The sequence below is a fragment of the Temnothorax longispinosus genome, chromosome 3 (genome assembly GCF_030848805.1).
Source record: "Temnothorax longispinosus isolate EJ_2023e chromosome 3, Tlon_JGU_v1, whole genome shotgun sequence".
Lineage (NCBI taxonomy): Eukaryota > Metazoa > Arthropoda > Insecta > Hymenoptera > Formicidae > Temnothorax > Temnothorax longispinosus.
In genome coordinates this window covers 21,633,696-21,660,657 of record NC_092360.1, presented here as the reverse complement: position 1 = coordinate 21,660,657, position 26,962 = coordinate 21,633,696, and the positions used below count along the sequence as shown (strand labels likewise).

Below are 26,962 nucleotides of genomic sequence, written 5' to 3'. Positions count from 1 at the left end.
AACGAGAGAAGCGGCGAAGCGTGGAGCATTATACAGCAAACATTTCCTCTCAGATTTTACGAACTAGAAATTCTTTTACTCCGTATAGTATATTTCCCGCACATCCACACAATGTATACCGTAACTTTGTTATTGGCCAATTCAAAATATGATAAAAGATATGCGTTAAAAGTGTTTATTCTTGAATTTAAAACGGAAAATATATATTTTTTTTTAATATGAAAATATCGATATAAAATATTTAAAAATAGTTTCTGTAAAAATATCTTTAAGATTGTTAATGGAAGACAACGTCGCCATCCAACAATAAACTGACATAGAAGTACTATTGCCACGCATTTTTATGTTCAGATTCTATATAAGATATCATAGATTTACGGTTTTATCATCATGTTATCGAGCACGCATTTCAATTTGATAGATTTCCGAAGTAAGCCTCTGCATACAAATCTCTCTCCTAAACTTTTACGTCCTTCCTCCCTCAACGTCCTAAACGATAATAACAGAAACAGCCTGTGTATATCCCGAGGCGAATCCGGATATATATTTACTCCCTCACGCAGGAGAAAAATCCAAAACATTGTTGCAGGAATCGGCATTCAGAAGAAGGAAGAGGAAAGATCCTGGGAAAGGCACGTCTTAAACGATACTCCCACGCGTATAAGTCACCGCTGCTGGCGAGCGATATTTAACGCGCATCCGTCGTCCCGTCGTAGCTACAGTGAGATTAATAACTGCTTTTCCTCTCGCGCGCGCGGCGCGGCGCCCGTTTGTCTCCGTAACTGTCGGGGCCGTTACTTACTCCCGTAATAATACGTATTCCCCATGATTGATGAGTTCGCGTATCGAGAACCGGTGAGAATTAATTAAGCGATTAGGTTCTTCGCGAGGGCGACCTAATAGCGTCCGCTTAGTAGCCCAATGTCACTATTAAAACGGTCTTAACTGCGATCAAGTGCTCGTTTAATACCTATACCGGGGGCCGTATTAATTAGCATCTTAGCGAGAAGGATCGCTTGCGCGAGCTAGCGATAGTAAATGTATGAAAGAGATTGCGATTTTGAGATGCTTTTTAGCTGAGACCATCAATTATATTTACACGGATTTTCTCTTGATTTCTCTGTCGAGAAAAATGTCGCCTAATATATATATAGAGAAATAACTTTGCTATATATATATATAGCAAAGTTATTTCTCTTTTTTCTTTTCTTATTCCCCAAAACATATATTTATCATTTAATCCTCGTCCAACTGCAAATGTGCCGTATATCATCGATAAAGATTGTAATATTTGTAGCTAAAATATTTATAAGCAAAAATTTTGAGCGAATATAATCGCAGTTTAAAATATCTCCTATTTAAAAAGATTTGTGGCTACAACTTATGATAATTACGTAAACTATTGTTGTTTGCGTGTGGACCTTCGATGCTACTTCGGAGCTCAAATAGATACAAGAAGCGTCCGTGGCTTTATCCCAAAGTCAAACTAGTGATTTATCGATAGGATTTCGTGATTGCGATAGACGCGCTAAACACGTCGTGGCATGAGGGGAGAATGAGGGGGAAAAGGAGAAGTATAACCAGTACGAAGCGTCGTACGTATTCGTTAGCGCGTGATGAGTTTCTCGGGATCAATTCTTTGGATGTCGTATAACTATACCATAAATCATTTAAGAAACGATAGATGACAACGCGTAAACCTTATTGGCTCCGACTGGCCGAGTATCTGGGGTATGGCGATAGCGCACTTAGGGAATATAACGATATACCGCAAGTCGCATAAAGAAATATATGAAGCCGCAAGATATTTAATCCATTTGCCCAGGCTGGAAACATACTAAACGAAAATTGTGACCCACTCACTCATGATGACCAAAGAGATATAGTATATGAGAAGCAAATGGAATTAGAAAAGAAAAGGAAAAAAATATATATTGTATATTGAGAGAAAAAGTTAAATCTGAATATTTGGCGCTCGAATCAAGAAAGATTTTAAATTAAATATTAAATGTCGAGAGATATCTATTTTCACATTAGTCCCAAGCACTTATGATGAAATGACACCCAAAACAATAAGCGAATCAATGCGGAGAACAAACAGTCCCCGTCATCACATCGCCAATCGTGACTTATCCCCCGATCGTAAAGTATCTGTTACGGGAAAGATTCGTCGGATTCTATTACCGCGCGCGGGCAATACACAGTCCGCAAAGCGAGTTCGTTTTACTACCGACTTGTCGCCCGGAAATCCGCGAGGAAAATGCATCGCCGCGAATTGGCTCGAATCAATCTCTTTCTCGCCCAGACGCCGTCCAACGTTCGTCAAATAAACACGCGAGAACGGATGGCTTGCATCGACTTTAAATAGACAGACAAACGAAAGAACGAAATGACATAGATATAGTCGTACCTACCCCGTAAGCGACGAAGAAAAGTGGCATAGAACAACATGCCAGACGAAATGAGAAACGGGCGCCAGTCGAAACGTCTTGTTATCTACGACGCGCGCGTATAACGAAAATCGAAACCTTTTTGGCATAGCCATGCGTGATTTGACTTTTTTATTACGGGGTAGATTGCGAGCGATACGCGAGAGTTATATCTCCTTCGGGAGCGTCGATCAACGACACGCCGCTGGCGTTCCCGTAAAAAGTTAATAACAACTCCGTGAAGAGATTTCCTGTATCGCGCAGACATTTTTCCATGAAATTAATTCACATTCTATATGAATAAATTATACATAGAGAGTATCCGTATCTCCGTGACGATAAAAATCTGGAATGTTGCGTTATTAGACAGTACTGAACACGGAATATATATAATTATATAGTTGCCCTATATCTTCCCGTAATCATATACTCTATGAGCTGTTTTATCTGGAAGCGTTATCTACGCGTGTTGCACGATTAAACAAAATTTGCGGGATGCCCAATTGCCCACACGATATTTTCTGTTTTATAGGATGGCTGGGGGCAATGTCGACGGGTGTCGCTCTGCTCGTGTCGCCGGTTACGATAGCGTTTTGCCGAAGAAAAAGTACGAGAGTAACGGCAGTTTTGGGCGGCCTCGTTACCGCCCTCGGCTGCCTCTTCACTTCTTTTGCCTCACAATTTCATCAATTGTTCTTCAGCTATGGCACCGTGGTCGGTAAGTAAAGATTGTAATGCTGACGGAATTCCGGAGAACTATTGAGTCACCCCGTAAATAAGTAATGCGGTTTTTTAGAGATATTTTTTAAATAAAACAAAAAAATTTGACATTTTAATTTTAATCTAAAATATATTTTTTATTATTTACAACATCATCGCATCTTAATCTTAAATTTTCAATTCTCTGATAATAAAAGTCTTTCGGTTTTGTGTTATTGATCTAAAGAATAAATCAACCTCCTTTTTATACCGCATTATTTATGGAATGACCCAATGCTTGCACCAGCGCAATTATAAGCGTATTGTAAATTTGTAATTATAAAGTTATATCTTATAAGACATGTAAACACGCAAAGTTATTGAGATTTTTTAATAAACGACACAATATCCAATAAAATCTCTTCTTTTCTAAAGGACCCCGCAACGGTCATGGGGGGTTTTGGCTCCCAGTCAAATTTAACAATAATGTAGGATAATTTAGTTCATAAAATGCTGATGAAAAGTGTCTATAGGCAAAAAGCCCAAAAATGGACAGTTTCCGAGATATAAGTCATTAAAGAGTGGAAAAATGAGAGTTTCAGGTTTCAGCTAATGGCAGTTTGCAACAGGCTGAATGCCATGCTTTCACTAAAACATTTACTTGATTGCTGAATGAATTATACTTATGCACAGTATGCGTGTTCACATAGTCAAGTCAATGATCAAACCATACATAATATAATGTCATTGCATCGAATGACATGTATGCAACATATACCGGGTGTCTGAGATCACCCGCCCACTCCTTTTCTTTCAAAAACTAAGCATTTTAGAGAAAAACGTTTTGAACACGCATACTGTGCATAAGTATAATTCATTCAGCAATCAAGTAAATGTTTTAGTGAAAGCATGGCATTCAGCCTGTTGCAAACTGCCATTAGCTGAAACCTGAAACTCTCATTTTTCCACTCTTTAATGATTTATATCTCGGAAACTGTCCATTTTTGGGCTTTTTGCCTATAGACACTTTTCATCAGCATTTTATGAACTAAATTATCCTACATTATTGTTAAATTTGACTGGGAGCCAAAACCCCCCATGACCGTTGCGGGGTCCTTTCTTTATTTGTGTCGTTAATTTTTTAATTTATAGGTAATTTTGAACATTAAGGTAATGATAACAGTACATGATACATTATAAGTAATAATATTAATTGCAAGATCACATAATGACAATATCTTGATATTTGCAAGGAAAGAATATACGTCGCAATTTGTGCAGCGCCACATTGTCAAATATTATTATTACTTTAGCTGCGCGTCATCTTTCTTACTCTCTAATCTTCGTTTATATTTGTTACGAACATTAGTATTAGTTCCATCCATTTCCACCCTAATTTTCCCTCTCGCGCAGAACTTTGCGAGACCACCAACTACAGACATCAATTTCGAAAGCGCAGAATAGTCGACAAAAAACGATATTGTTATCCGATCTTACGAGCAAACTAAGGATCGCCACGACGATTTGAGTCACCAGTATATTTTATCCCATAGGAATTGGGGTTGGAATGACGCGAGACTGCAGTACGCTGATGGTAGCTCAGTATTTCAAGAGGAAAAGAGAATTGGTCGAAATTTTTATTGTCTCCGGAAGCGGCTTGGGTATAGCAATCATGTCTGCTTTTATAAAAGGGGCAATCACGTACGTACACATTACATTGTAATATATATCGTCAAGAATTTATTTCAATAAATTCAACGATGCAATAAATGAACAAAATTTAATAAAACACGAACGTCATTGCGTTAATTAAACTTCATAACTATACATATTAATGAAATATTATTTCCAAAGGTATTCTTAGTTACTGTTATAATAAAAAAGACTAAATTGTTAAATGTTAAATAAAACAATAACTGACTCATCTCTGATTAGAAACTCAGAATTGTTAAGTAATCTTCGAAATTGAAAACAATGGAACAATACAGAAAATTTACAAATATAGTTATGTTATCATTGTTTCACAAATACGCATCCACGCGAACTTTCCTCTTATCTGCAAGTATTGCGATTAATCGTCGCAAAATATGTATATACTAATTGTAATATCACCATGAAATAAATCAAAGTTCATATAAAGAGTTTTTTATATTACAGTAAAATCGGATGGCGACTCGGTCTTCAAGCTGTCACGGGGGTGGTCTTTCTCACATTTATTCTCGGCACTTTCTATCGTAGCGCTTCACTATATCACCCCCAACGAAGAGCAATCTTACACTTAAAGAATCAAAAGCGCAAGATAAAGGACAAGAATAAAGCCGCCGAGAAACCAGCGTTTTTCGATTTTAGCACTTTGAAAAGTAAAACAGTGCGGATTCTCTTGGTATCTACTGGTATTTCGGCGTTCGGAATCAATACACCTATATTTTATCTGGTAACTATGACGAATGAATTTGGAAGTAGTGGCACCACTCTATCTACAACCTATATTTCTTTTTTATTCAATAACAAATCTCGTGAAACAAAATACTATTGATATACAAAGAATATTTTAAAACCTTCAAATTAATACAAATATGTGCGGAATTCCATCAAAATTGCGTCGAACTAGATCTCCTATAAATATAATATAAAAGTAAAATATCATTTTCTTGTAACAATTACTTTTATCTGTTTAAAAGCAATACGGTAATATTAAATATAGTTATATAAAATAACAGAAATTTATAATTTGCTATAATACTGTACACAAGTCAGTATGCTAACTTGTTTTTTCGAGCCTAGATACAAGAAATGATAAATATTAAAATCCATGGCACATACATTGGGAATGCATGGAGTAAATAATTTCTTTTTATGCAGGCGCATCAAGTCGAAGAGGAAGGTCTCGGTGATACCGTCGTCCTGCTGCAGGCTTATCTCGGGCTAGCTTGGACTCTTGGCTGCGTAGCCTTCGGGCTTTTGGTCGTTCATCGCAGCGTCGAATGCAGGATAGCACGCCAGTATCTTACGCAAGCAGCCGTTTTTGTGTGCGGACTCTGCATTCTCGCTCTTACCGCCGTTCAAGGAAATTATCACGGATATGTTATGTTCGCGTGGATTTATGGTAAAGTCTCATTCGTTATTGCTCTATTGAATAATAATGAAATTTATACTCCATACCCTAATGAATTCTATGTTTAATAGAGAAGATAGAGAAGATTCTTATAATATTGTATTCGATAAAAAATCTGTTGGTAATCGTTAAACATTATGTACATATTGTTTTTAAAGTATGATATTATTATTATAATATGTGTTGTAATAAGTAGGATTATGGATGTAATTCCGAAAAATTTACTACAAATGTCGTCTTTTTTCCGCGATAACAAAGTTTAGGAAAAATCGATGATTGAGCATCGATTGAGAGCTTCGATCTCCAAGTTACCATAACAAAAAAAATAATGGGGACCTAGTAGCACGAGTAATCCGTCTTTTTTCTTCTCTATCTCCCGCAATAAGGGACTTTGAGACCAGGTTATGAGCAATAAAAGAACACTGATTTTCCTGTAGGCATTTTCTGTGGCGGCTATCATTACAGCCTAAAGATGTATACGTACGAAAGAGTGAGAGCGCGGAACTTTGCCAGAACGTGGGGTTTCGTCCAATGCTCCCAAGCGATACCAATTGCAATCGGAGTACCAATATCGGGTAATAAAACAAATCTAACATAGCAATATTTGTGTCCCAACAACTATGTTCTGCAAGCAATTTATATTTGTCTTCTTCGATCACTATTGTTGAAATATTTCAATTGGAACGAAATTTTCGAAAAATAAAGCTTCAAAGTATTCGGAAACATAATATTCAACTCTACCCTTTAATGAGCATCTTGAAACGTGACTCAAGTATTACACAGCGAACGTATTTTGCAGGATACATAAATGTCGGTTGCGGCGGTAAAGCTGGCTACTACTTCAGCTCGACGTGTGTTCTGGTCGGCAGTTTTACGCTCTTCTTCATCGATTTGCATAGAAGAAATTTATCGAGACACAAACACACCAGAGCTAATGGTACAAAACACACATGTTCCTCAGATAACTGTCCTCAACGGCGAAGATTGTCGTTCAATCAAGAACACAAGAATGAGGGACCTCATGTAGCCGCTGCTGGAGCGGCCGGAGCAACGGCTGCGGCACTCGTTTTGGGGACCGACATTGTTCCAGCACAAGGTATATTTTTCTCTTTTTGCGTTTTTTACAAATTTTATAATAAGTAAAAGAGAGAGAAAGAGAGAGAGAGAGAAAGAGATTTTGAAATGATTAAAATGATTAAAGGTGATCATAAAAACTTGTATAAATATCAGTAACGAGAGCAGTACCTTGTAGAACATTATCCCAAAATGCCGCAAGTTTTTACAAACGAAGAATACACGGATACTTATTTTGTGTATGGTTTATGTGCAGGGAATGCGAGAGCATCTGTTTGTCAATGATTCTCTAACAGAAGAGTACATCAGTTAAATCAACAATCTTTATCAATGTTTATTTGCAATTACACTTGATGGATTCAAATTCCTAGGATTCAATATTAAATTCAATATTACATAGATGGATGTATAGCTTGTATTGAAATAGGCACTTTGAAATGCAAACTTAAGTGAAATTGTTTCTTATACATTTCGTATTTTTGTTATAAACTAATAAAGCATTTTGGGACCGATATTTATTAACATTTTTTTTTCTGCTCATAGAACATCATATGCTCTACTTACATTTATTTTTTATTTATTTATTTATTTTTTATTTTATTTTTTTTTATTTTTTATTTTTTATTTTTTATTTTATTCAAAAGCGCAGATTACTTATTCTCTTATCTCTATTAAATTGGAAACATGTGCGTAATCGGCGAGACCGAGTCGAATCTATCTTAACAACCCTGCCGCTTCGTTCATTGAATTTAAAAGTTAAAATTTTATTACATTTTACATCAGGTTTACATTTTACAGGCATTACATTTAATTTCGCAAGACGGAGCCTGCGTCTCCGTTCGTCCATAGCTATCGTCTCCCATGCTTCAGACACCGTTGAAGCCGACCGGAGAGACCGATTGTCCAACATGCCAAAAATCATGTTGGATATTTCAACAGGCAGCTGTTTGATGATGTCCAATCTCTTTTGTATGAATACATCAAAATAGGAAACAATTCTCCTAAAGGCTTCCATTGCTCCCGATTTGTGACCTGTAGCCTTCGAAAGTCTAAAGGATAATGATAGACTCCGCAGTCGATGCTGCTTATATACTCTTTTCCCTCTCCCCTTATTGGTCGAGAGAAATTTCAAATCAAATGACGTCACGTGGCTACCCCGAAAATGGCGCGTTCTAATTGGCTGCCCTCCCCCACCCCACCCCCTCCTCCCGTCATGACGGAGAAATCATTTTCTCTCCGGCACTCGTACCGATCATACATCACGCAATGGAAGCCTTTAGGAGAATTGTTGAATATTTTGATATAGATATTCATACAAAACAGATTCGATATCATCAAACAGCTGCCTTTTGAAATATTTTGAAATATCCAGCATGATTTTTGACATGTTCAATGTGACCGATCTCTGCGGTCGGTTTCGAAGATTTCTGAAAGATGAAAAACGATATGTATATGGATGAGCGGAAATGCAAACTCCGGGTTACGAAATCAAATATAATACAATCTGTAAAATATCGTCAACCTATAAAATACACTAGAATTTTGACGTTCAAAATGAATGAACGAAACGGCAGGCTATTAAGGTAGACCTAGATCGTTGTCGCGATTACGCACACATATGTCTATTTCAAACATAAGGGAAGCAAAAAATTAAAAGCATACGGTCGAAGAAATTTTCGCTTTTGAATATTGTGATAGAGAATAATTGTAAATAGTAACTTCGCAACTTCATTGGCAGATAGCAGTAAGAATTCTTGATTTTTTGTAACTTCCATGAAATGTTTGGTAGTGTATGCGTGTGCGTATAGAAAAATTCTCATTAGATAATAATATCCCATTGTTCATAAATATAAATTCTACGTTTTATAAATCCTAATTGATCTCAACTTTTTTTTAATCGCAATACTGTTACCTTCGATTTTACTACATATTACTAATAGCTTAAATAAAAAAATAAATATGCTCATTTTACATCTGACTCTTTCTTACTACTCATATATATATTTAATCTTTTGAATAGACAAATTGAACAAATTTTTAATTACATTTTTATATACGAGGCATATTGTAAAGTGCAAAATAAATGTTGCACTTTAGCAATGATATTACAGATGCATAGAGTACTCAATACACCTGTTGTCTATTGTCCTAGGTGAAGGGATAGACGCTTTAGGAACAGATAAACCTGAGCTCACGTGCATCTCGGAAGAAGGTATCGCCGACATGGATTTACCCGACAATTTGCTGGAGGACTTCGATTACATAGGCGATTGCATAACTTCGTGCAACAAGGTCGAAAATTATCTTATGCTCTCGGAATTCGAGAACAACTTGATTGCTGAGATGCCGATTATTATGGATCGCCGTGGGCGCAGGTGGTCCCTGGGACGATCCAAGACAAGTCAATCCAATTGCGGTCAGACCAGTGGCGCGCAATCGGCAATTAATGAGGAAGAAGCCAAATCGAAATGGCGTTTTACGAATGTACCACCCAACGCTAACACCAGAATGATCACCGTAATTGACGAAGCTAGTACATAATTCTCTCTGAGCATTATGGACGGATAATGGAACGTCATTAACCCTAAACTTGGCAGATTGAGAAAGTAACTATATATGTGTGTGTATGAATAAAGAATGTAAAAAATATATATACATATAATAGAGCAATATACAAAATACGAAACTTTTAGCATATTGTTAATATAATTTTTCTTAAGTACAATATGAAACTGAAATTAATACGATTATGAAATAAAAAAACGATCATATAATTTACACGGATCTTAAAAATTTAACAACACACATTGTAACTATAAATACAAAACATTATAATTATAAACAACACGGAATAAAAATATACCTTGTAAGATGCATTGCCAAGTATAAGGTTGAAGGAAATTCCATTCTCAATGCGTTAAATTTTTATAAATGTCGGGTGCTTAGAAAATAGCTCGACGTTCTGGCGTTCAAGAAAGATAAAATCGAGGATGAAATTGAAACAGAATTATAGATTTATTGAACGTCGAATTTTTTTAACCGTAATTTGTTATTAGACACGTACACCCTCTATTCAACATTTAGAATAATCAGAGAGAAATATTATGGAAAGTTAAAGAAAGATTAGCGAGATACAAAATATTGACTGAGTTATTCCGGCCATATATATGTATATGTAATCTATTAATATTTAATTGTAAGTTATTAGAGTTATACTCGGTTGTTCGTCCATCATCTATTTAGTATTTATAGAAGTTATATTAGTTATATAAATGGCAGTGATATGCTAATTTGTATGAAACAGTTCGCTAAAAACGTAATACGGATCATTTGATTCGCGATGCAATTAAGGACAATAACGTCGGCTTTCGACGAGAGGAACCACGGAAACGCTCCGTCCACAAGAAAACAACCTCGATTCGCGTCGGCGTATTTTTCTTTAAACTTCCTGTTACTTCGTTGTTCGAGATAAAAAATAATCTGTCATTCTTACTAAGTTAACTTGTCAATGGCATTATGCCTTCGATGAATAGAAAGTCTAGGTACTAGTTACACGAATGAAATGGTAAGCTCAGAATCTTGGTACAAATATTACGATTTACAATGTTTGTTATCGACTGATAAGGCAGCTGAAAATACAATCGTAGTGGACATGATATTGGCCCTCTAAATCAATTTGGATAACTAATTTAGAATTTAAAAATTTAATATTTTTTAATTTGACAATTTTTATTTTAATCCAACAATTTTGATCTAATTTTTTACATATTTTTCTATATCTATATCTCTTTAAGAATGGCTTCTAACTAATTATAATTTATCGATTTGTTCAATAAAGTCTAATAAAAAATGATAAAGAATTCAATATATTTTATCAGGAATTTTATTATAGAGCTTAACTGTCCATTTTTATAAACGATCAAAATATGTAACTTTGGCTACGATTGTAAGAATAACTAAGAACTGACTGTGTAAATGTATGAACGCTTGTACGTAGACACGCTAGTTTAAGATTTGGAAACTAGTCCAATCGCGTTTAAGACAAATGCGTCGTAAAAGTATAAATACAAGATATATACGTATATATTGTTCACGACGTTCTCTCTCTTTTGGGACTCGGTCCCCCACAACGAGATGCGACGATCGACTCCAGATATAATAATGCGCATCTATTTATTTATCAAACTATTTATATTAATGTGTATGTAAGTACTCGATATTGATGCCATGTATATACACTTACACAAGTTTAAATGTATACAATCATTGGCATATAGATCATTATGATATAAAAATCGCGTCTTTCACTGATTAATATGCGAAAAGAATAAATTGTGTCTTTTGTTGAGATAATAATACTATAACTTTACCGAATATATGGACGGAAAGATTAATTTATATTATATTAATTAAACAATAAAGATGAGACACACATCAAAAAGTATAAATTTCGTAAATATTTACGGTTATTAATTATTTGATTGAGAAAAGCAAACTCGTTTAAGTAATAATAAATATTTAAAACACGCTAGTTTATGAAATGTGCATTTTCTTAGAATTATTCATTTAATTAACATAAAAATTAATAACATAAAAAATTGACGCCGTTTAAAAGCCGTAAAATATTCGCCGAATAAGAAATTTTATATCCAATTTGGATTATATAAATGTCTTTTCCTCTCAAACTACTGCCAATGAAACCGCTGCCATAGGAAACCTATTTTAAAAATATTCAAGAAACAGTGTAATGAAAAAAGTTAATTAAGAGATTAAAAGTAAGAATAATATTATTATATTTTTCCTTCTATAGTTTCGATATGTAAATTGCTAAGTCAAGAATATTGCTAAGTTTTTTGAGAATTCGGTTTACAACATAAAAAAGTCATATCTGTATAAATACAGAGTAATCGCCCAGCGAAATTAATTATCATCAAACTTGTCCATAGTGAAGAGCGAATCGTTACGTGTATCTTAGTGACAAAGATTAACATTGAAAAATTGCGGAACATATTGTATTGTCGTAATGTTTATTGATATAAAAATGTGATTCAAATATGTAACTCTTTTGTATAAGTGTCATATTTTATTCTTTCACATCCTAATTACAGATTTTCTACGTTCCTTTACGAAAAGTCTCCTAATTTTAAATAGATGTTTTATCGGCATGCAACAGCCGTAGTACACGGTAATGGACGCAAGTCTGAAATTGGGTCAAATTAGAAACAGCACGACCGAACGATCCTATTACCAATCTAATGAACGTGATATCGAGCGTTGCGTTAATTACGAATTCCTAAGTCCGCCTACTAGTTTTAAACGAGGCGTGTATTACGTCGCACGCGGTTCGTTATACGTTTAATTTAGTAATTGAATTACGATCAAAGAATTATATCTCTGAATCACCGACCGATCAATAATTCAATTCTCCTTTTATAAATTAAAATAAAAATAAAAATAGACACTTCACGCTTAAGCAAAGAATAACTAATTTAAGAGATCTTTGAAATAAGTTTGTAATTAAACTAATTTCGTCCGAATTATCATCTCGTTCTAATTTTAACACTAAACATTATTCGTTGTTTTCTATTTGTCAAAGAATACTTGTAAAAATATATTAAAAAATAAATTAAGTGTTGCGCGAGCTCATATATATCATATATTATCTTGCGTCTCATGTTAATAGCACGCAATAGTATGCGTGGAGATTGGTACGGTGCGAACGATAAGACGTAGCACAGGAACGGACAGTCGCTACAAGACGCCTCACGATCAAATGCCCTCGTGACATGAATCGTGTCGGTATATTCTTAGGAAAAAATTTACGCGAAATCTTCAAGGTAAGTCCTGGTATTCTTTTTTACATTAGTGTTTATTTATGCGTGTTTTCACGTGATCGTACTTTTTTCCACTTCTCTATATGAATTTCCTTCTTAGTGCTCTTAAAATAAATTCGATTTCTTGTTTTGACGAAATTTGGCATAGCGAGTTTTGTGCTAAAAGCTTAATCGAACAATTGTTTGAATGTTTCACCGATATGGACGATTCAATATAACAAACTTTCGATACCTCTTATAATAATTCCATAGAATTGGTAATAAAAAATTGAGATTTATTTATAAAATCTGTTTATACTTATTCTTCCCGGATTAGACGGATATATCTTCGTGTATGATTCATTAGCACTTCGATATAATTGGGGGATATAATTTTTTATCCTCAACGTCGTGGAACGAACGTTATAAATCACGCGAAGGGTCCTGCCTGAGGTCCTCTAGGTCATCTTGATTGGATCCTTTATGAACTCAGCCCTGTGTCACTTCAATCCCTCTTTCAATCAGTTCAATCACTCGCGTCTCTTCATCATGCTTCTCACCATTTAATCCATCGATCACACTGAGTTATCGTATCGTCATTGGTTTTAATCAATCCGATGAGGAATGTATCTAACGCAGCGGGTGTAGAACGCATCGAATCATACCATACCATAATCGAATCATGCAATCGTATCTTGCAGCGCTGAGGACGACCAAACGAGGATGGCATATGGAAAATTGCATGTACTACCATTAAGTCTGTTCATTTTAATCCCGGTGACATTCGTCATTACGTAAGTCCGCAATTTTTTAACGATGAAGTAGATCAAATTACAAAAAGCACAACAAATATATTTTTTGATGTAAATAAAAATGTAGAATATTATAGTATTTTACTTTCTTAACAAGTCTTAATGTTTAATGTCCTCTTAATACGATCAATCAATTATTTCTTCTCAAAATGGATCGTTAAATGCCTATAAACTATACCTACCTATACAGAATTCATAATTGTACCAAACTAAAACTACATTAGCCATTATCGACAATGAGCAATTTCGCTGGCAAAAAAGCCAACAAAAATACTTCAATTTATTCTCCGAATCTTGACAACGGAATGAGTAGAATTTGCTTATTCAAAAATAAATATAAGACGTAAACGATTAGCATTAATAAGGTATATATATTTGAAGACAAAAATCTTTATATTTATCTAGCGCCTAAACATCATACTTTTACTTATAACACATTATTCAAAGGGTTTTAAAGATTAAATTAAACTGATACTTTAATATCTATATCTTCTTAAAATAAATAAATTATAAATATGTGTACATAAGTCGATTGAGTCGAAATAAGAAAAAAATCATTTTACAGTTTGCACTGTTTTTTTTTTTTTTTAATATGGCTGAGTTTCTAAATTTATTGCCAGCGCTGAAAATCTTTAGTACACGTAACGTATACTATACATTTTCAGCGCTGGCAATGAATTTATAAACTCAACCTATCTGTTCAAATAGCAAATGCACATTGCAAAATTATTTAACGATCATAAAAGTGTTTGCGAGCAGCCGAGAAAGTCAAGGAAACGTGATACAAGCGTTTTATATACTCGCTCGCACCACCCGAGTTTATAGTTTACGAACGGCTCATGTTTCAGATACACCATATCGGTGCAATGGGACCATGTGGTGCCTGGATTCCCTTATATATCGGAGACCGGCACATTGTCACCAGAATCCTGCATATTCGCGCAATGCCTGAACATCGCGGCTCTTTTACGTACGTAAACGTAATTCAAAAAATTTTACAGATTAAATTAAATTTTATCTCATACTTTAGTGAAAGAATCAAAATCAACTTAAAACAGTTATGTAAATATAAATGTCGGAGAAAAAAATAAATAAATAAATTACTTACATATCAATATATGTATAAAAAAAATAAAAAAAGTATTTAAATAATACAAAGCTTAAAACCTATAAGAATAACTTAAATACGTTTAGTGATAAAATTAATAAATAAGATAAATAATATAACAAACATATAGCATAGTAAATGGACAGAAAAGGAGAAATAAAAGTGACTTCAGAGAATTTTTGTTTGGAACCAATAAAAAAATCAATCTACACCTTTCACACAGTCGGATGCTGCGTTTACATCAGGCATCGACAAGTACTGCAATGGCAGACAGAGAGGGGCCGCGATCTCGTAGACAAAAGACTTATCATGGCGACAACATGCTGCGGTATCCTCGCTTGCTTCGGTCTCGATATACTCGCCAATTTTCAAGAAGCCCGCGTAATCGCCGCTCACATGGTGGGAGCGATGACTTGCTTCTCTGCCGGCACTCTCTATTTCTGTCTTCAGGTACACCGTAATGTGAATCGTTGTGTTTTATCGCGGACGTTTCGATGCTAGTGACAACGTTAATTTACTGACGATATTGCAGTCATTCTCTGGCGCAAAGCCGATTGAACATTTAATCTTAAAACAATGTCAAAGTGACTTTCTTTTAGTTAAAGGCTCTTAACACTCGACACTCGAAGATATTTTTTCCTATATAATTTTTTAATTTTTATCTCATTATTTTATTTTTTGGTTGAGTCTTTTCATATTCTTTTTATTTGTGACTTATTTAGATGGGTCCTACTCTAGCTTATCTATATATATAAAAATGAATGTATGTATGTATGTCTTTTATACACTCTTGAACTATTCGACCGAATTTTTATCAAAAGTATATAAAATAGGGGTAGAATTTTCCGGGGAGTGTTATAGAATGTATAATTTTTCGTTACCGATCTTTTTGGGAACCGGTATTCGAAATTTTTTCATTTTTTCGGGAAATAATTGACCGAATTTCAAAGAAATATATATGAAACAGGAGTAGAATTTCCCGGGGAGTGTCATAATGTGTATAGTTTTTTGTTACCGATTTTCTGGAAACCGGTTTTTCTAATTTTTTTTAATTTTCGGGAAATATAGAGAGGGAAAGGGAGAGAGAGGGAGAGAGAGGGAGAGAGAGAGAGAGAGGAAGAGAGAGAGAGAGACTATTTGCGTGTCTTATTACATATGTCTTCCGGGGCGAAGCCCGGGTAACCAGCTAGTTACACATATATATCATTTCTGCTCTTTGCAGACTTGATAATATAATACTTTGAAAGAGCAGATAAGCTCTAACTCATGACTTTAATATAAAGGAAATAATTTTATATATCATTATAAAATAATCATAATTCTTTTAGACATATCTAAGCTACAAGATGGTACCAGCCATGAACGGAATAATTGTTGTTTATCTGCGCGCAATTCTCTCGGGTCTCACGATGATACTGACAATCGCTACGATCGTTCCTGGCTATATCTCAATGTCTGAATTTCAAGGTATGTAAATGTGTTATTAAAAAATTGTGAATTTTATAGTATATAACTTATGTAGTTATAATCTGCATAACATATTCTTTTAAAACACAGTTCCTCAATCAATTATTCACATAGAAAATAAGTACATGTTAAATATTCGAACGTTATGCACGAGCGCAAAAATGCATTTATATAAGAACTTTTAACTTTATCGTTAAATAAAATGTGAAGAGTTAAACTAAGATAGTTTAGATATTTTTCAGAGTTTCAAGTAATCAAAATAAAAATTTATATGTTACGCAGGTAACGATTACAAAAAATGGCTACCGGCGGATGGTGGTTGGGGCTGGCACGTCGCGAGCACTATATGCGAATGGATTCTTGCGATCGTCTATTGCGCGTTTCTCCTTACTTTCGTTCCAGACTTCCGATTAATCAACTTTGAAGACCCCGTTGTTACGGTACCTTAATTTTTTACTGCTATTCATAAATCGATTATTTTATTTAAGAAAACTTACGTTTAATTAAAATATCGACTCTATGTGTATTAAATTTTTCCCCATAATTCATAAACTTTACTGTACGAGATGTTCTTTGTCACTGTCGTATATCCTTTCCTGCGTCAATTGTTACAAATTTTTTAAAATAACTTTTTTTTTATTATAACTCTAATAACAAACCGTCTTTTGTCAAAACTTTTTTAATATTTGTCATAAAGCATTAGCTTGTAAGAAAGCCTGGAGGCACACCAGAAGTAATGCAAACGCCAGTTCCCGGTACGCCCCCCTTACGCCCGAGGTAGGCCACCCGGGGCATAATAGATCGAATTGAGGAAATAGGTAGTCATCGAGTCAAAAATATAAGTTTTAATTTAACAATTTTACCTTTGAATGTGTTGTAGAGTACTCCCAATGCAGGAAATATAGATTACTGAGTAATATAGATGCTGTAAGTATGCCAATTCCCAAATTTCTGTGATAAATAAGATTCTTGTGAAGTAGAAGTCGTCCACTCGTTTCCGAATAAAAGATTTATTTATCCTTATCTATGGTGTGATCCCTAATTCTATGGTTCTCTTTTGTATGTTTTTATCATTTCTGTTCGGAATACAGCGAACACAAGTGGACGACTTCTACTTCACAAATCTCATTTATCACAGAAATTTTGGAATTGGCACACTTACAGCATCTATATTACTCATAAATCTATATTTCCTTTCACGCATTGGAAGTACTCTACGACACATTCGAGATGGGTAAAATTGTTCAATTAAAACTTTTATTTTTGGCTAAATGTCCACCTACTTCCTCAATTCGATTTACTTACCGGGGGAGGGGGGTTAGCTGGAAGGTTAGTAGGAATCCAACATACCCCCTGATCTCTCCCCGGGAATAACCAGGGCGACTTATAAAGCTTTCCCCTCGTAAAACTTGTAAGAAAGCTTAATTAGATTAAAATCGAATTAAATATAATTAAAAAATAAGAAATAGATTCTATGTTACTTTACTATTAATTTACATTGATAAATCTTAATTCTTGAAAAATTATTAAAATTTTGACACTGCAAAAAAAATCAATATCAGGTTTATTATAATGTCTACACTCTAAGGAAAATACGATAGTGGTGAAACATCTTACGTACGTTTATTCTTATTCTTCCTCATAATTGCCAAGAGGTAATAATTATAATAATTATAACAAAATTTATAAAAAAATATTTTGCGCATTAATGTTACATATAATTTTGTTCCAGCTAATGTATTTGGATAAAATTGAGAGCACGATAACCTCAGACAAAACTGAAGCAACCACTCCACAAGATACGTAGATTTTTTCCCACAGTGATCTGTCAAAAGTTTTCTACTTTAGCTATAGTTAGAGTCCGATTCACCCTACTAATATATATTGTATCTCTGACGATCATCGCAGATTTCCTCGAAAAGAAAGCAATAAAATTAGAGAGATTAACAAGCAGAACGTAACATACGTATAGGGTGTCCCATCAGATTTTTCTATACAAACTTTAATAGTAAGTATGTTCTATGAGCAGAGAAAAATAAGAAAAAAAATATATAAAAATAGGTCTCAAAATGCTTTATTGGAAAGTTATAGAAAAAGTTCGAATATTGAAAAAATAATAACGGTTTTGCCATAGGTGACACGCCGTTAGATTATGTTTATCTTATCTGTTTCTTCTAGTCTGCATGCTTACTATTTGAAATGATTAAAATGATTAAAGGCGATCATAAAAACTTGTATGAATATTAGTGACGAGAGCAGTACCTTGTAGAACATTATCCCAAAATGCCGCAAGTTTTTACAAACGAAGAATACACGGATACTTATTTTGTGTATGGTTTATGTGCAGGGAATCCGAGGGCTTCCGTTTATCAATGATTCTCTAACAGAAGAGTGCAGTTGAATCAACAATCTTTATCAATGTTTATTTGCAATTACACTTGATGGATTCAAATTCCTAGGATTCAATATTAAATTCAATATTACATAGATGGATGTATAGCTTGTATTGAAATAGGCACTTTGAAATGCAAACTTAAGTGAAATTGTTTCTTATACATTTCGTATTTTTGTTATAAACTAATAAAGCATTTTGGGACCAATATTTATATAACATTTTTTTTATTTATGCTCACAGAACATACTGCTAGTACAGAAAAACCTGCAACACTCTGTATATTGCAGAGAGTGTAAAGAAAAAAGAGCAATAATAATTAATCTGTTACGACAAAGAACTAAAATCGACATAAATCTTCGCTTGATTCTTACGGTTATGAAAAAATGAGACACACAAAAGCATATTTAAGGACGTAAAGCTATGAATAAAAAAAAAATAACAAGTACGATGCGCGTACCAACTTTCTTTTATTACTATTACTGCTATATGCTATTTACATTTATTTTTATTCAAAAGCTACCATATGCTACTTACATTTATTTTTTATTTATTTTTTATTTATTTTATTTTTTATTTTATATTTTATTTTTTTTTTATTTTTTATTTTTTATTTTTTATTTTATTCAAAAGCGCAGATTACTTATTCTCTTATCTCTATTAAATTGGATACATCGGCGAGACCGAGTCGGATCTATCTTAATAGTTCTGCCGTTTCGTTCATTGAATTTAAAAGTTAAAATTTTATTACATTTTACATCAGGTTTACATGTTACAGGCATTACATTTAATTTCGCAAGACGGAGCCTGCGTCTCCGTTCGTCCATAGCTATCGTCTCCCATGCTTCAGACACCGTTGAAGCCGACCGGAAAGACCGATTGTCCAACATGCCAAAAATCATGTTGGATATTTGAACAGGCAGCTGTTTGATGATGTCCAATCTCTTTTGTATGAATACATCAAAATAGGAAACAATTCTCCTAAAGGCTTCCACTGCTCCCGATTTGTGACCTGTAGATTCGAAAGTCTAAAGGATAATGATAACTCCGCAGTCGATGCTGCTTATACATACAAAAGAGATTCGATATCATCAAACAGCTGCCTTTTCAAATATTTTGAAATATCCAGCATGATTTTTGACATGTTCGATGTGACCGATCTCTGCGGTCGGTTTCGAAGATTTCTGAAAGATGAAAAACGATATGTATGGATGAGCGGAAATGCAGACTCCGGGTTATGAAACCAAATGTAAAACAATCTGTAAAATATCGTCAACCTATAAAATAAACCAGAATTTTGACGTTCAAAATGAATGAACAAAACGGCAGGCTATTAAGGTAGACCTAGATGGCATGATAGCTGCCTACAGCGAAGAGATGCAATGTCGCGACATTTCTCTTGTACGAATGTCAACTGAAGTCAAATCTTGAACTGTTTACATTTATCTGTAGATAAATTGATACATAATCGAATAAAAAGTTACATTATAAAACCTTCAGATTTACCAAAATATATTATTTTTGCTGATTTTTGCTCGCTGAAAATAAGCGTCGAGCGTCAACGTGAAATGGCACTTTTCAAAGCACAGTTTTGCATATATTTGAAGCAATTTTTTGCTGTTTTGTGTACTTTTCCTTATTAAGTTCAAACACGTGGCTTTATATCTGTAAAAGATCTTTTTTGGCCCTTTTTCCCTTTCCTTGAAAAGGTTCAACTCAGTAAAGAAATTCTTATATCTCTTTTAGAATTCTTTAATGCTTTAATCAATAATTATTTACTAAAAAAATAAAGTTCTACAAAAAATTATGTATTTAAGGATTAATCTTAATGATAAATTTGCATAATTAGCAAGTCCAATTACTGATCGTTTAGTAAAAATAACCTACATGTTATTGGTTAAATTTTTTACAACAACACAAGGTCCCGCACGGCCAGGCTTAAGAGGAGCAACCTACAAACATAAACACGTTTCAGTTTACAAAATATATTTACAATTATTTCTATTTACCATATTCAATTACAGGAATAGTTTATACACTCACAGGTTCCCATTCGTTGAGATGTGGATCGTAAGCTTCCACTAGTGTGAAATATTGTTGGCCGTCGTATCCTCCCACGGCCATAAGTCGGTCACCTAATACGCACACACCAACTTCACTCCGAGGCACACTCATTGGCGCAACCATAGTCCACGTATCGGTTTTAGGATCATATCTATATTGTTACATTGCATTATATATAACTTGAAAGCTTTAACATACATATAATGTAACAGCGGCTTTATACCTTTCTACACAGTCGAATCTGCTATCATTGGAATTGCTAACTGAATCACCACCGAGTGCATAAAGACAACCATTCATTACTCCTACGCCTACCCAGCCTCGTCTCTTTGACATAGGTGCGCACGGTGTCCATTTGTTCGTGTGCGGATCGTAACATTCTACTGTATTTAAGCAGGAACTGATATTTATTCCTCCTACGGCATACAATCTAAAACATCATAAAAAATTTAATATCAAATTTATTTAAAAAAAATTTAATATTTAATAAAATTTAAAGTTAATAAAATAATATTTATACGAAGACACGTACTAAAAAGGACATTAAAATGATTTAAAACAGATATGACATATAAATTTAATAATTTATCTGTAAAGACTTACTTATCATTTAACACAGCTACACCGACTCCAGCTCTTTGTACGGACATAGAGCATATTGAACTCCAATGACCTGTTCCCGGATCCCATCTCTCTACCGCATTAAAAAAACAACGACCGTCGTGACCACCAACAGCATATAAAAGTCCACCTAAGACTGCCACTCCTAAAAAAGAATATTATAACGTATTTGCCAAGGTTTGATTATGAATAAATGAAATAAATTGCACATTAATTTTCCAAATTCTCATGCATTTCACATACCTAATCCGTATCGACGAACATTCATAGAGGGTAGAGTGCTCCACGTAAGAGTGGAGAAATCGAGGCATTCTACTGTGTTCAATGCTTTACGATCGTTCATACCGCCCGCGACAATCAATTTTTTATCGAATACTACTGTGGCAAATACGTATCTTCTACTGCTCATGGCTGCTAAAGATCTCCAGGCATTATCGCGTAATGAAAATGCATCTATAGATGTTGCATCTAGAAAGTACGTTGCAAATTATTTCGCTTGAAAAAAGTAAAATAGTGCGACAATATTGGCATAATATATTTTCTTTACATTACATTACATGTGATCGATTAATTATCAGTTATGCGATTAATATTAAACAATTCATTTTGGATATAATAAATTACCTTCAAAGGCCATCCCTCCGACAACTAACAACGTACCCACAGTGGCTTTTCTAGGTTTCGTTCTGCCTGTTTGAAGCAAAGGTCTTCGCTCAGGCAGCAAATGATACTTCAATGCTTCTATTACTAATTCCTGCACCATTCTTTGGTCTTTGAACATTTCGTTACTCTCAATATTGTCAGCTATAAACTGTTTTGATTTATTAGTGCTAATGCACAAGTTCTGTCGAGTGAAAAAATTGAGCTGTCGATGAACTTACCGCGGGTGATAGCAATGGTAATTTGACTAAACCTAATAATTTACTGGCATCTTTGCTCCTGTTTTCTGGATCGTGTTCCAGCCAAGTCACTAGAGCCTGAAATAATAATAAAACAATAACGATTCTATTTATTCTGTATCTCAGCTTAGATATTTTAATTGCATTTGTATGAAATATTTGCTCAAACAATTATAGAAATACATATTTGTATATTTATGATCAATAGTATAAAACACTTATAGCTATGATAACATCTCCTTCTTAATATTTCATATAAATTGGTTCGCTCAACAAACAGTTGTCTTACATGAAAGATAGTTTCTTCCGAGGGAACATTAAGATCCTCAGATTCAAGTAACTTCGCAACTTCATTGGCAGATAGCAGTAAGAATTCTTGATTTTTTGTAACTTCCATGAAATTTTTGGTAATGTATGCGTGTGCGTATTCAACCAATTCCGAACAACCCTGCGTATCGGCGAACCTCCGTATGCCCAGACAGTTGCTTGGGTGAAGTTGTTTGACGAGAAACTGACAGCACGCTTTAATAACTGGATTCAATTGTAACAAACATGCTGTTGCAAGTAAAGTCTCTACGCTATCTTCCTGCAATTCTACGCAACCTGCAAGTATACAAAAAAACATGTTATTAAGAATTGACAAGAAATCCAAAAATTAACAAGAACGGTTTAAAAAAAATATCTGCAAATGCCTTTATCGTAACGTTAATATTCGTGAAATGTTTTCTTACATGAAACATATCTTCAATTACCTGTATAACAATAAAGAACCAAAGCCCATAAAGCATCTCCATCAACATCTATTAATTCTATTTCATTTTGTGTCGACTCTCGCAGAGGGTTTGTGAACATGGCAGCAAAATATTCTAAGCCAGCACTGAGTACTAATCGATGAGCTGGGACACGCTTATTTCCTAAGAAAAGCACAGAACAGAGAAAGAAAATATGAGAAATGGAACGTCACAAGTCCATCGAGTGTCAAGAATATTTTCAATATGTTGTGTACAAAATATACTCTCTCTTCAATTTTTACTGGTTAAAAACTTTGAATAACAACTTTTAATAATAAAAAGAATTTCTCTTTGAATTTTGATATTATATATAAACGATTTAGAAATTTGCACATAGCAAAGTCACAATTTTGAAGTGAGAGAGTAGGAAATTAGCAAATTGAATCCACAACGTATTGCTACGCGCTCAAAGCTCCTCTATGAGGAATCTCTTGTATTTTATTAGATGCATAATTTTTAGTTTGGCTTCCTCATAGAGGAAGCTTTTCGCGCGTAGCAATACATTGTGGATTCAATTTGCTAATTTCCTACTCTCTCACTTCAAAATTGTGACTTTGCTATGTGCAAATTTCCAAATCGCACATCTCAATTTGATGAGGAAGCCAAGTGCAAATTTCTAATTTGCACAATTTTTTTCAAATTTTTTCATAAAATTTACAGGCTGCATCTTCTTCTTGCTTCTTTCCTGAAAGTCTATCTGCCTCTATCCTTCCTTAACTTTTTTTAATTATACTTTTTTGTTTATACTAATTTATTGATTTAAAAGATTGGATTCAGATTAGACTTTGCTAAATAATTTGCTAGTTTCAAAGGAAAGAAAAAAATATCGGAGACCAATCAAATCTTAAAGAATTATATATGAAATAGAAATATAGAAAAGACTGAAGAATATAATAAAATTAAAAATAGACCGATATCTTAAAATTTGCAGAAGTTAGAGCTATTACAGACATTTTTCTAAAAATTAGGGACCTTTGATCGCGTATAAAGCTGGGTCTAATCAACCAAATCTTAAAGAATTATATATAAAATAGAGGTAAAAAAGACTGAAGAATATAATAAAATTTTAAAAGTTACATTTTTGCAAAAATTCTAAATTTTATTTAAAATATTAAAAAAAACCGCTTTACCGATCATCGCCAAATTCAATCCCAACCTTCCTTACATGATACACTATATCGATTAAAAAAAAATGCATCCCGATATATATCTAAAAAATTACGGAAGTTAGAGCATTAACGGACAATACATACGAACATTATCTAAAATTACAATTTTTTTGACGTTTTCGAACATAAGCAACACATTGGCATCGAAAACTCAAAAAACAATTTTTACTTCAGTCTTTTCTACCCCTATTCCATATATAATTCTTTTAAATTCGGTTGATTAGACTTAACTTTATATGCGATCAAGGGTTATATACGAAATTTATGAAAACAAAGCTTCCTCTATGAGGAAGCAAAATATACATAAAATTATATATGAAAATGCATATTCTATGTAAACATATTGGGATAAAATAATAACTCTCTTCGTTTTTATTAATTAAAACATTTGATTAACCATTATCATCTGAATCACTATAAGTCCAATTGACAGTTGACACATAGGTGCGTGGTTATCAAAACAAAAAGCATCCTGGAGCCCGGTAAAGGACGGGTACACTCACCCGCGATCAGCGTGACGTCTGTCAGCTGTTGCTTGTGCAGATAACTCTCCATAATTCGGAGGCTACTTTCCGCGTGGTTCGGCGAGATGGGCACGCATGACATTGTGGGGTAATTATTTAAAATACGCGCTACACCTCGAATATCAATAAAATTATGCTCATTCGACGAATTTTGACACGAAACGAAAGAATCTGGCAGAAAAATGCGGCGGTCTGCCCTGCGACGCGAGATATTTAGCGTTAAAGTTGACGATTCTCAGGTTTCCTTTCCTTTCCTTTGACCCACTGGATTTCCGACTCTACTTTGAGTCGTAGTACCACGGCGATTTATATACTAGAGGAGCCTCTGTTTGGGTCCGAGGCGCCCTCTTAGAAATTCAATAATTACTGCTTCGCAGTACTCTCCCGGTAAAAAATTTATCGCTTTTAACATTTTAAGACATACTAACATAATACGGATACAATATAAAGAGAGGCAAGCCTCGCAGAAAGCCTCAATTCCGACTACATGAGCGCAAAAGCCATAAACATAATCACGTGCAATAATATACCGACAAGCAAATATGGCGATCACGTGATATAACCCAAACATAATTCAAAGTACGCAAAAGATTTCAAATTTCACAAATCAGATTCAACCTTATCTCTTAATTCGATTAATCAGGATCGACGCTCCCCTTAGTCCTCATACGGCGATCACACGATATAACGCAGTTATGGTTCAAATTGCGCTAAAGATTCCAAATTTCACAAGTATATATAACTTTCTTAATTAAAAGAAAACACAAACTATGCATATCAAACACGATCGAAACGCTTGGTCAAAATCCAAAGCGTCCCCCTCGAGCAGGGACGCCCAAGAGATCGACCAAATCTCCTTAAGTGATCCCCAAACGGCGATCTCGCAACATAACGCAGATATATATCAAAGTACGCAAAAAGTTACAAATTCCACAAGTATAAAGCTAACAATAACTGTTCTCATAACAGTTAATCTTCAAAACATGTTCAATAGAGCCGCTAATCATAGTACACAATAACAATGTGTCCTCTCCAATATAAAGCATTGACATCCCCAAGGATACCTTAATTAGGAAACATTCCAAGAACGCGGCAAAAACCGTAAACACAATCACACGAAGGTGGAATGTTCCAAGCCGAAGCCGAAACGTATAATGGAATAAACTCTCAATCCAGATCATACGACGATCACATGATATAAACACGATTCACGGTACGCAAGAATTATCAAGTTTCACGATCGAGTAGATAACTATCTTAAATCACATTAAAGAAAACACAAAGTATGCATAACCAAAAACAATCGAAACGTTGACATATAATCGACCGGTTCTCGCTAAGTTCTCCCCATACGGAGATCACGTGATATAGCGCAGATATAATTCAAATTTCAGGAATATATAGCTGACTATAATTATTCTCAATTGTCCATAAGTAACTTATATTAACAACATGCGGGAGGTCTCAACTTAGAACTAAAAAGCCTAACAAATTTTAATATTCGCGATAAGGTACGCAAGAATTTTCAAGTTTCACGATCGAGTAAATAACTATCTTAAATCACATTAAAGAAAACACAAAATATGCATAACCAAAAACAATCAAAACGTAGGACATATAATCGACCGGTTCTCGCTAAGTTATCCCCATACGGAGATCACGTGATATAACACAGATATAATTCAAATTTCACGAATATATAGCTGACTATAATTGCTCTCAATTGTCCATAAGTAACTTATATTAACAAAATGCGGGAAGTCTAAACTTAGAACTAAAAAGTCTAACAAATTTTAATATTCGCGATAATAATCAGTAATTAGTCTCAGTTGTCCATATATAACTAATCTTATCGAAAGAAGATCACTCAGTCCCATTGCACCAAGACAAAGTTGCTCTTCACAATATGTTCCGTAAAGATGCTAATCTTAGTACACATTAAACACAAGAATGTATCTTCTCTAAATGGCAAAGGAACTTTCATA

The 26,962-nt window shown here is 34.2% G+C and overlaps 3 protein-coding genes across 8 annotated transcripts in view; 2 read left to right on the top strand and 1 right to left on the bottom strand.

Annotated features, from left to right (window-relative positions):
- Positions 1–12,377, top strand: part of LOC139810154 (uncharacterized) — an 82,731-nt gene extending 70,354 nt beyond the window's left edge. For both annotated transcript variants that reach the window (XM_071773467.1, XM_071773466.1), the window contains exons 2-8: positions 2,962–3,147; positions 4,682–4,829; positions 5,286–5,562; positions 5,991–6,234; positions 6,681–6,818; positions 7,043–7,339; positions 9,470–12,377. In XM_071773467.1, the coding sequence (XP_071629568.1) occupies positions 2,962–3,147; positions 4,682–4,829; positions 5,286–5,562; positions 5,991–6,234; positions 6,681–6,818; positions 7,043–7,339; positions 9,470–9,858 (1,679 nt within the window). In that variant the 3' untranslated portion in view covers positions 9,859–12,377. The remainder of the gene's footprint in view (positions 1–2,961; positions 3,148–4,681; positions 4,830–5,285; positions 5,563–5,990; positions 6,235–6,680; positions 6,819–7,042; positions 7,340–9,469) is intronic.
- Positions 12,378–13,060: 683 nt separating this feature from the next.
- LOC139809994 (DNA damage-regulated autophagy modulator protein 1-like) lies at positions 13,061–19,415 on the top strand. Its single transcript, XM_071773336.1, has 7 exons — positions 13,061–13,154; positions 13,832–13,924; positions 14,791–14,912; positions 15,274–15,500; positions 16,379–16,517; positions 16,800–16,957; positions 18,250–19,415. The coding sequence occupies exons 2-7, from the start codon at positions 13,854–13,856 to the stop codon at positions 18,322–18,324; spliced, it is 792 nt and encodes a 263-aa protein (XP_071629437.1). The 5' UTR covers positions 13,061–13,154; positions 13,832–13,853; the 3' UTR covers positions 18,325–19,415.
- A 1,222-nt stretch (positions 19,416–20,637) lies between these two features.
- Positions 20,638–26,962, bottom strand: part of LOC139809989 (kelch-like protein 5) — a 53,062-nt gene continuing 46,737 nt past the window's right edge. For 3 of the 5 annotated variants that reach the window (XM_071773326.1, XM_071773327.1, XM_071773325.1), the window contains 9 exons: positions 23,246–23,407; positions 22,783–23,096; positions 22,476–22,571; positions 22,219–22,405; positions 21,838–22,062; positions 21,577–21,739; positions 21,197–21,403; positions 20,953–21,124; positions 20,638–20,861 (listed from right to left, as the gene is read on the bottom strand). In XM_071773326.1, the coding sequence (XP_071629427.1) occupies positions 20,793–20,861; positions 20,953–21,124; positions 21,197–21,403; positions 21,577–21,739; positions 21,838–22,062; positions 22,219–22,405; positions 22,476–22,571; positions 22,783–23,096; positions 23,246–23,345 (1,533 nt within the window). In that variant the 5' untranslated portion in view covers positions 23,346–23,407 and the 3' untranslated portion in view covers positions 20,638–20,792. Of the gene's footprint in view, positions 20,862–20,952; positions 21,125–21,196; positions 21,404–21,576; positions 21,740–21,837; positions 22,063–22,218; positions 22,406–22,475; positions 22,572–22,782; positions 23,097–23,245; positions 23,408–23,823; positions 24,886–24,956; positions 26,953–26,962 lie in introns of those variants that run through there. The other 2 variants (XM_071773324.1, XM_071773328.1) reach the window with 2 other exon arrangements.

What these genes read in the sequence shown, in the direction of transcription:
- LOC139809994 (XM_071773336.1), top strand. Translation starts at nt 13,854, where the DNA reads ATGGCATATGGAAAATTGCATGTACTACCATTAAGTCTGTTCATTTTA. An exon ending in GAACATCGCGGCTCTTTTAC is followed by an intron (nt 14,913 to 15,273) that starts GTACGTAAACGT and finishes CCTTTCACACAG; the next exon opens with TCGGATGCTGCGTTTACATC. An exon ending in TTGAAGACCCCGTTGTTACG is followed by an intron (nt 16,958 to 18,249) that starts GTACCTTAATTT and finishes ATTTTGTTCCAG; the next exon opens with CTAATGTATTTGGATAAAAT.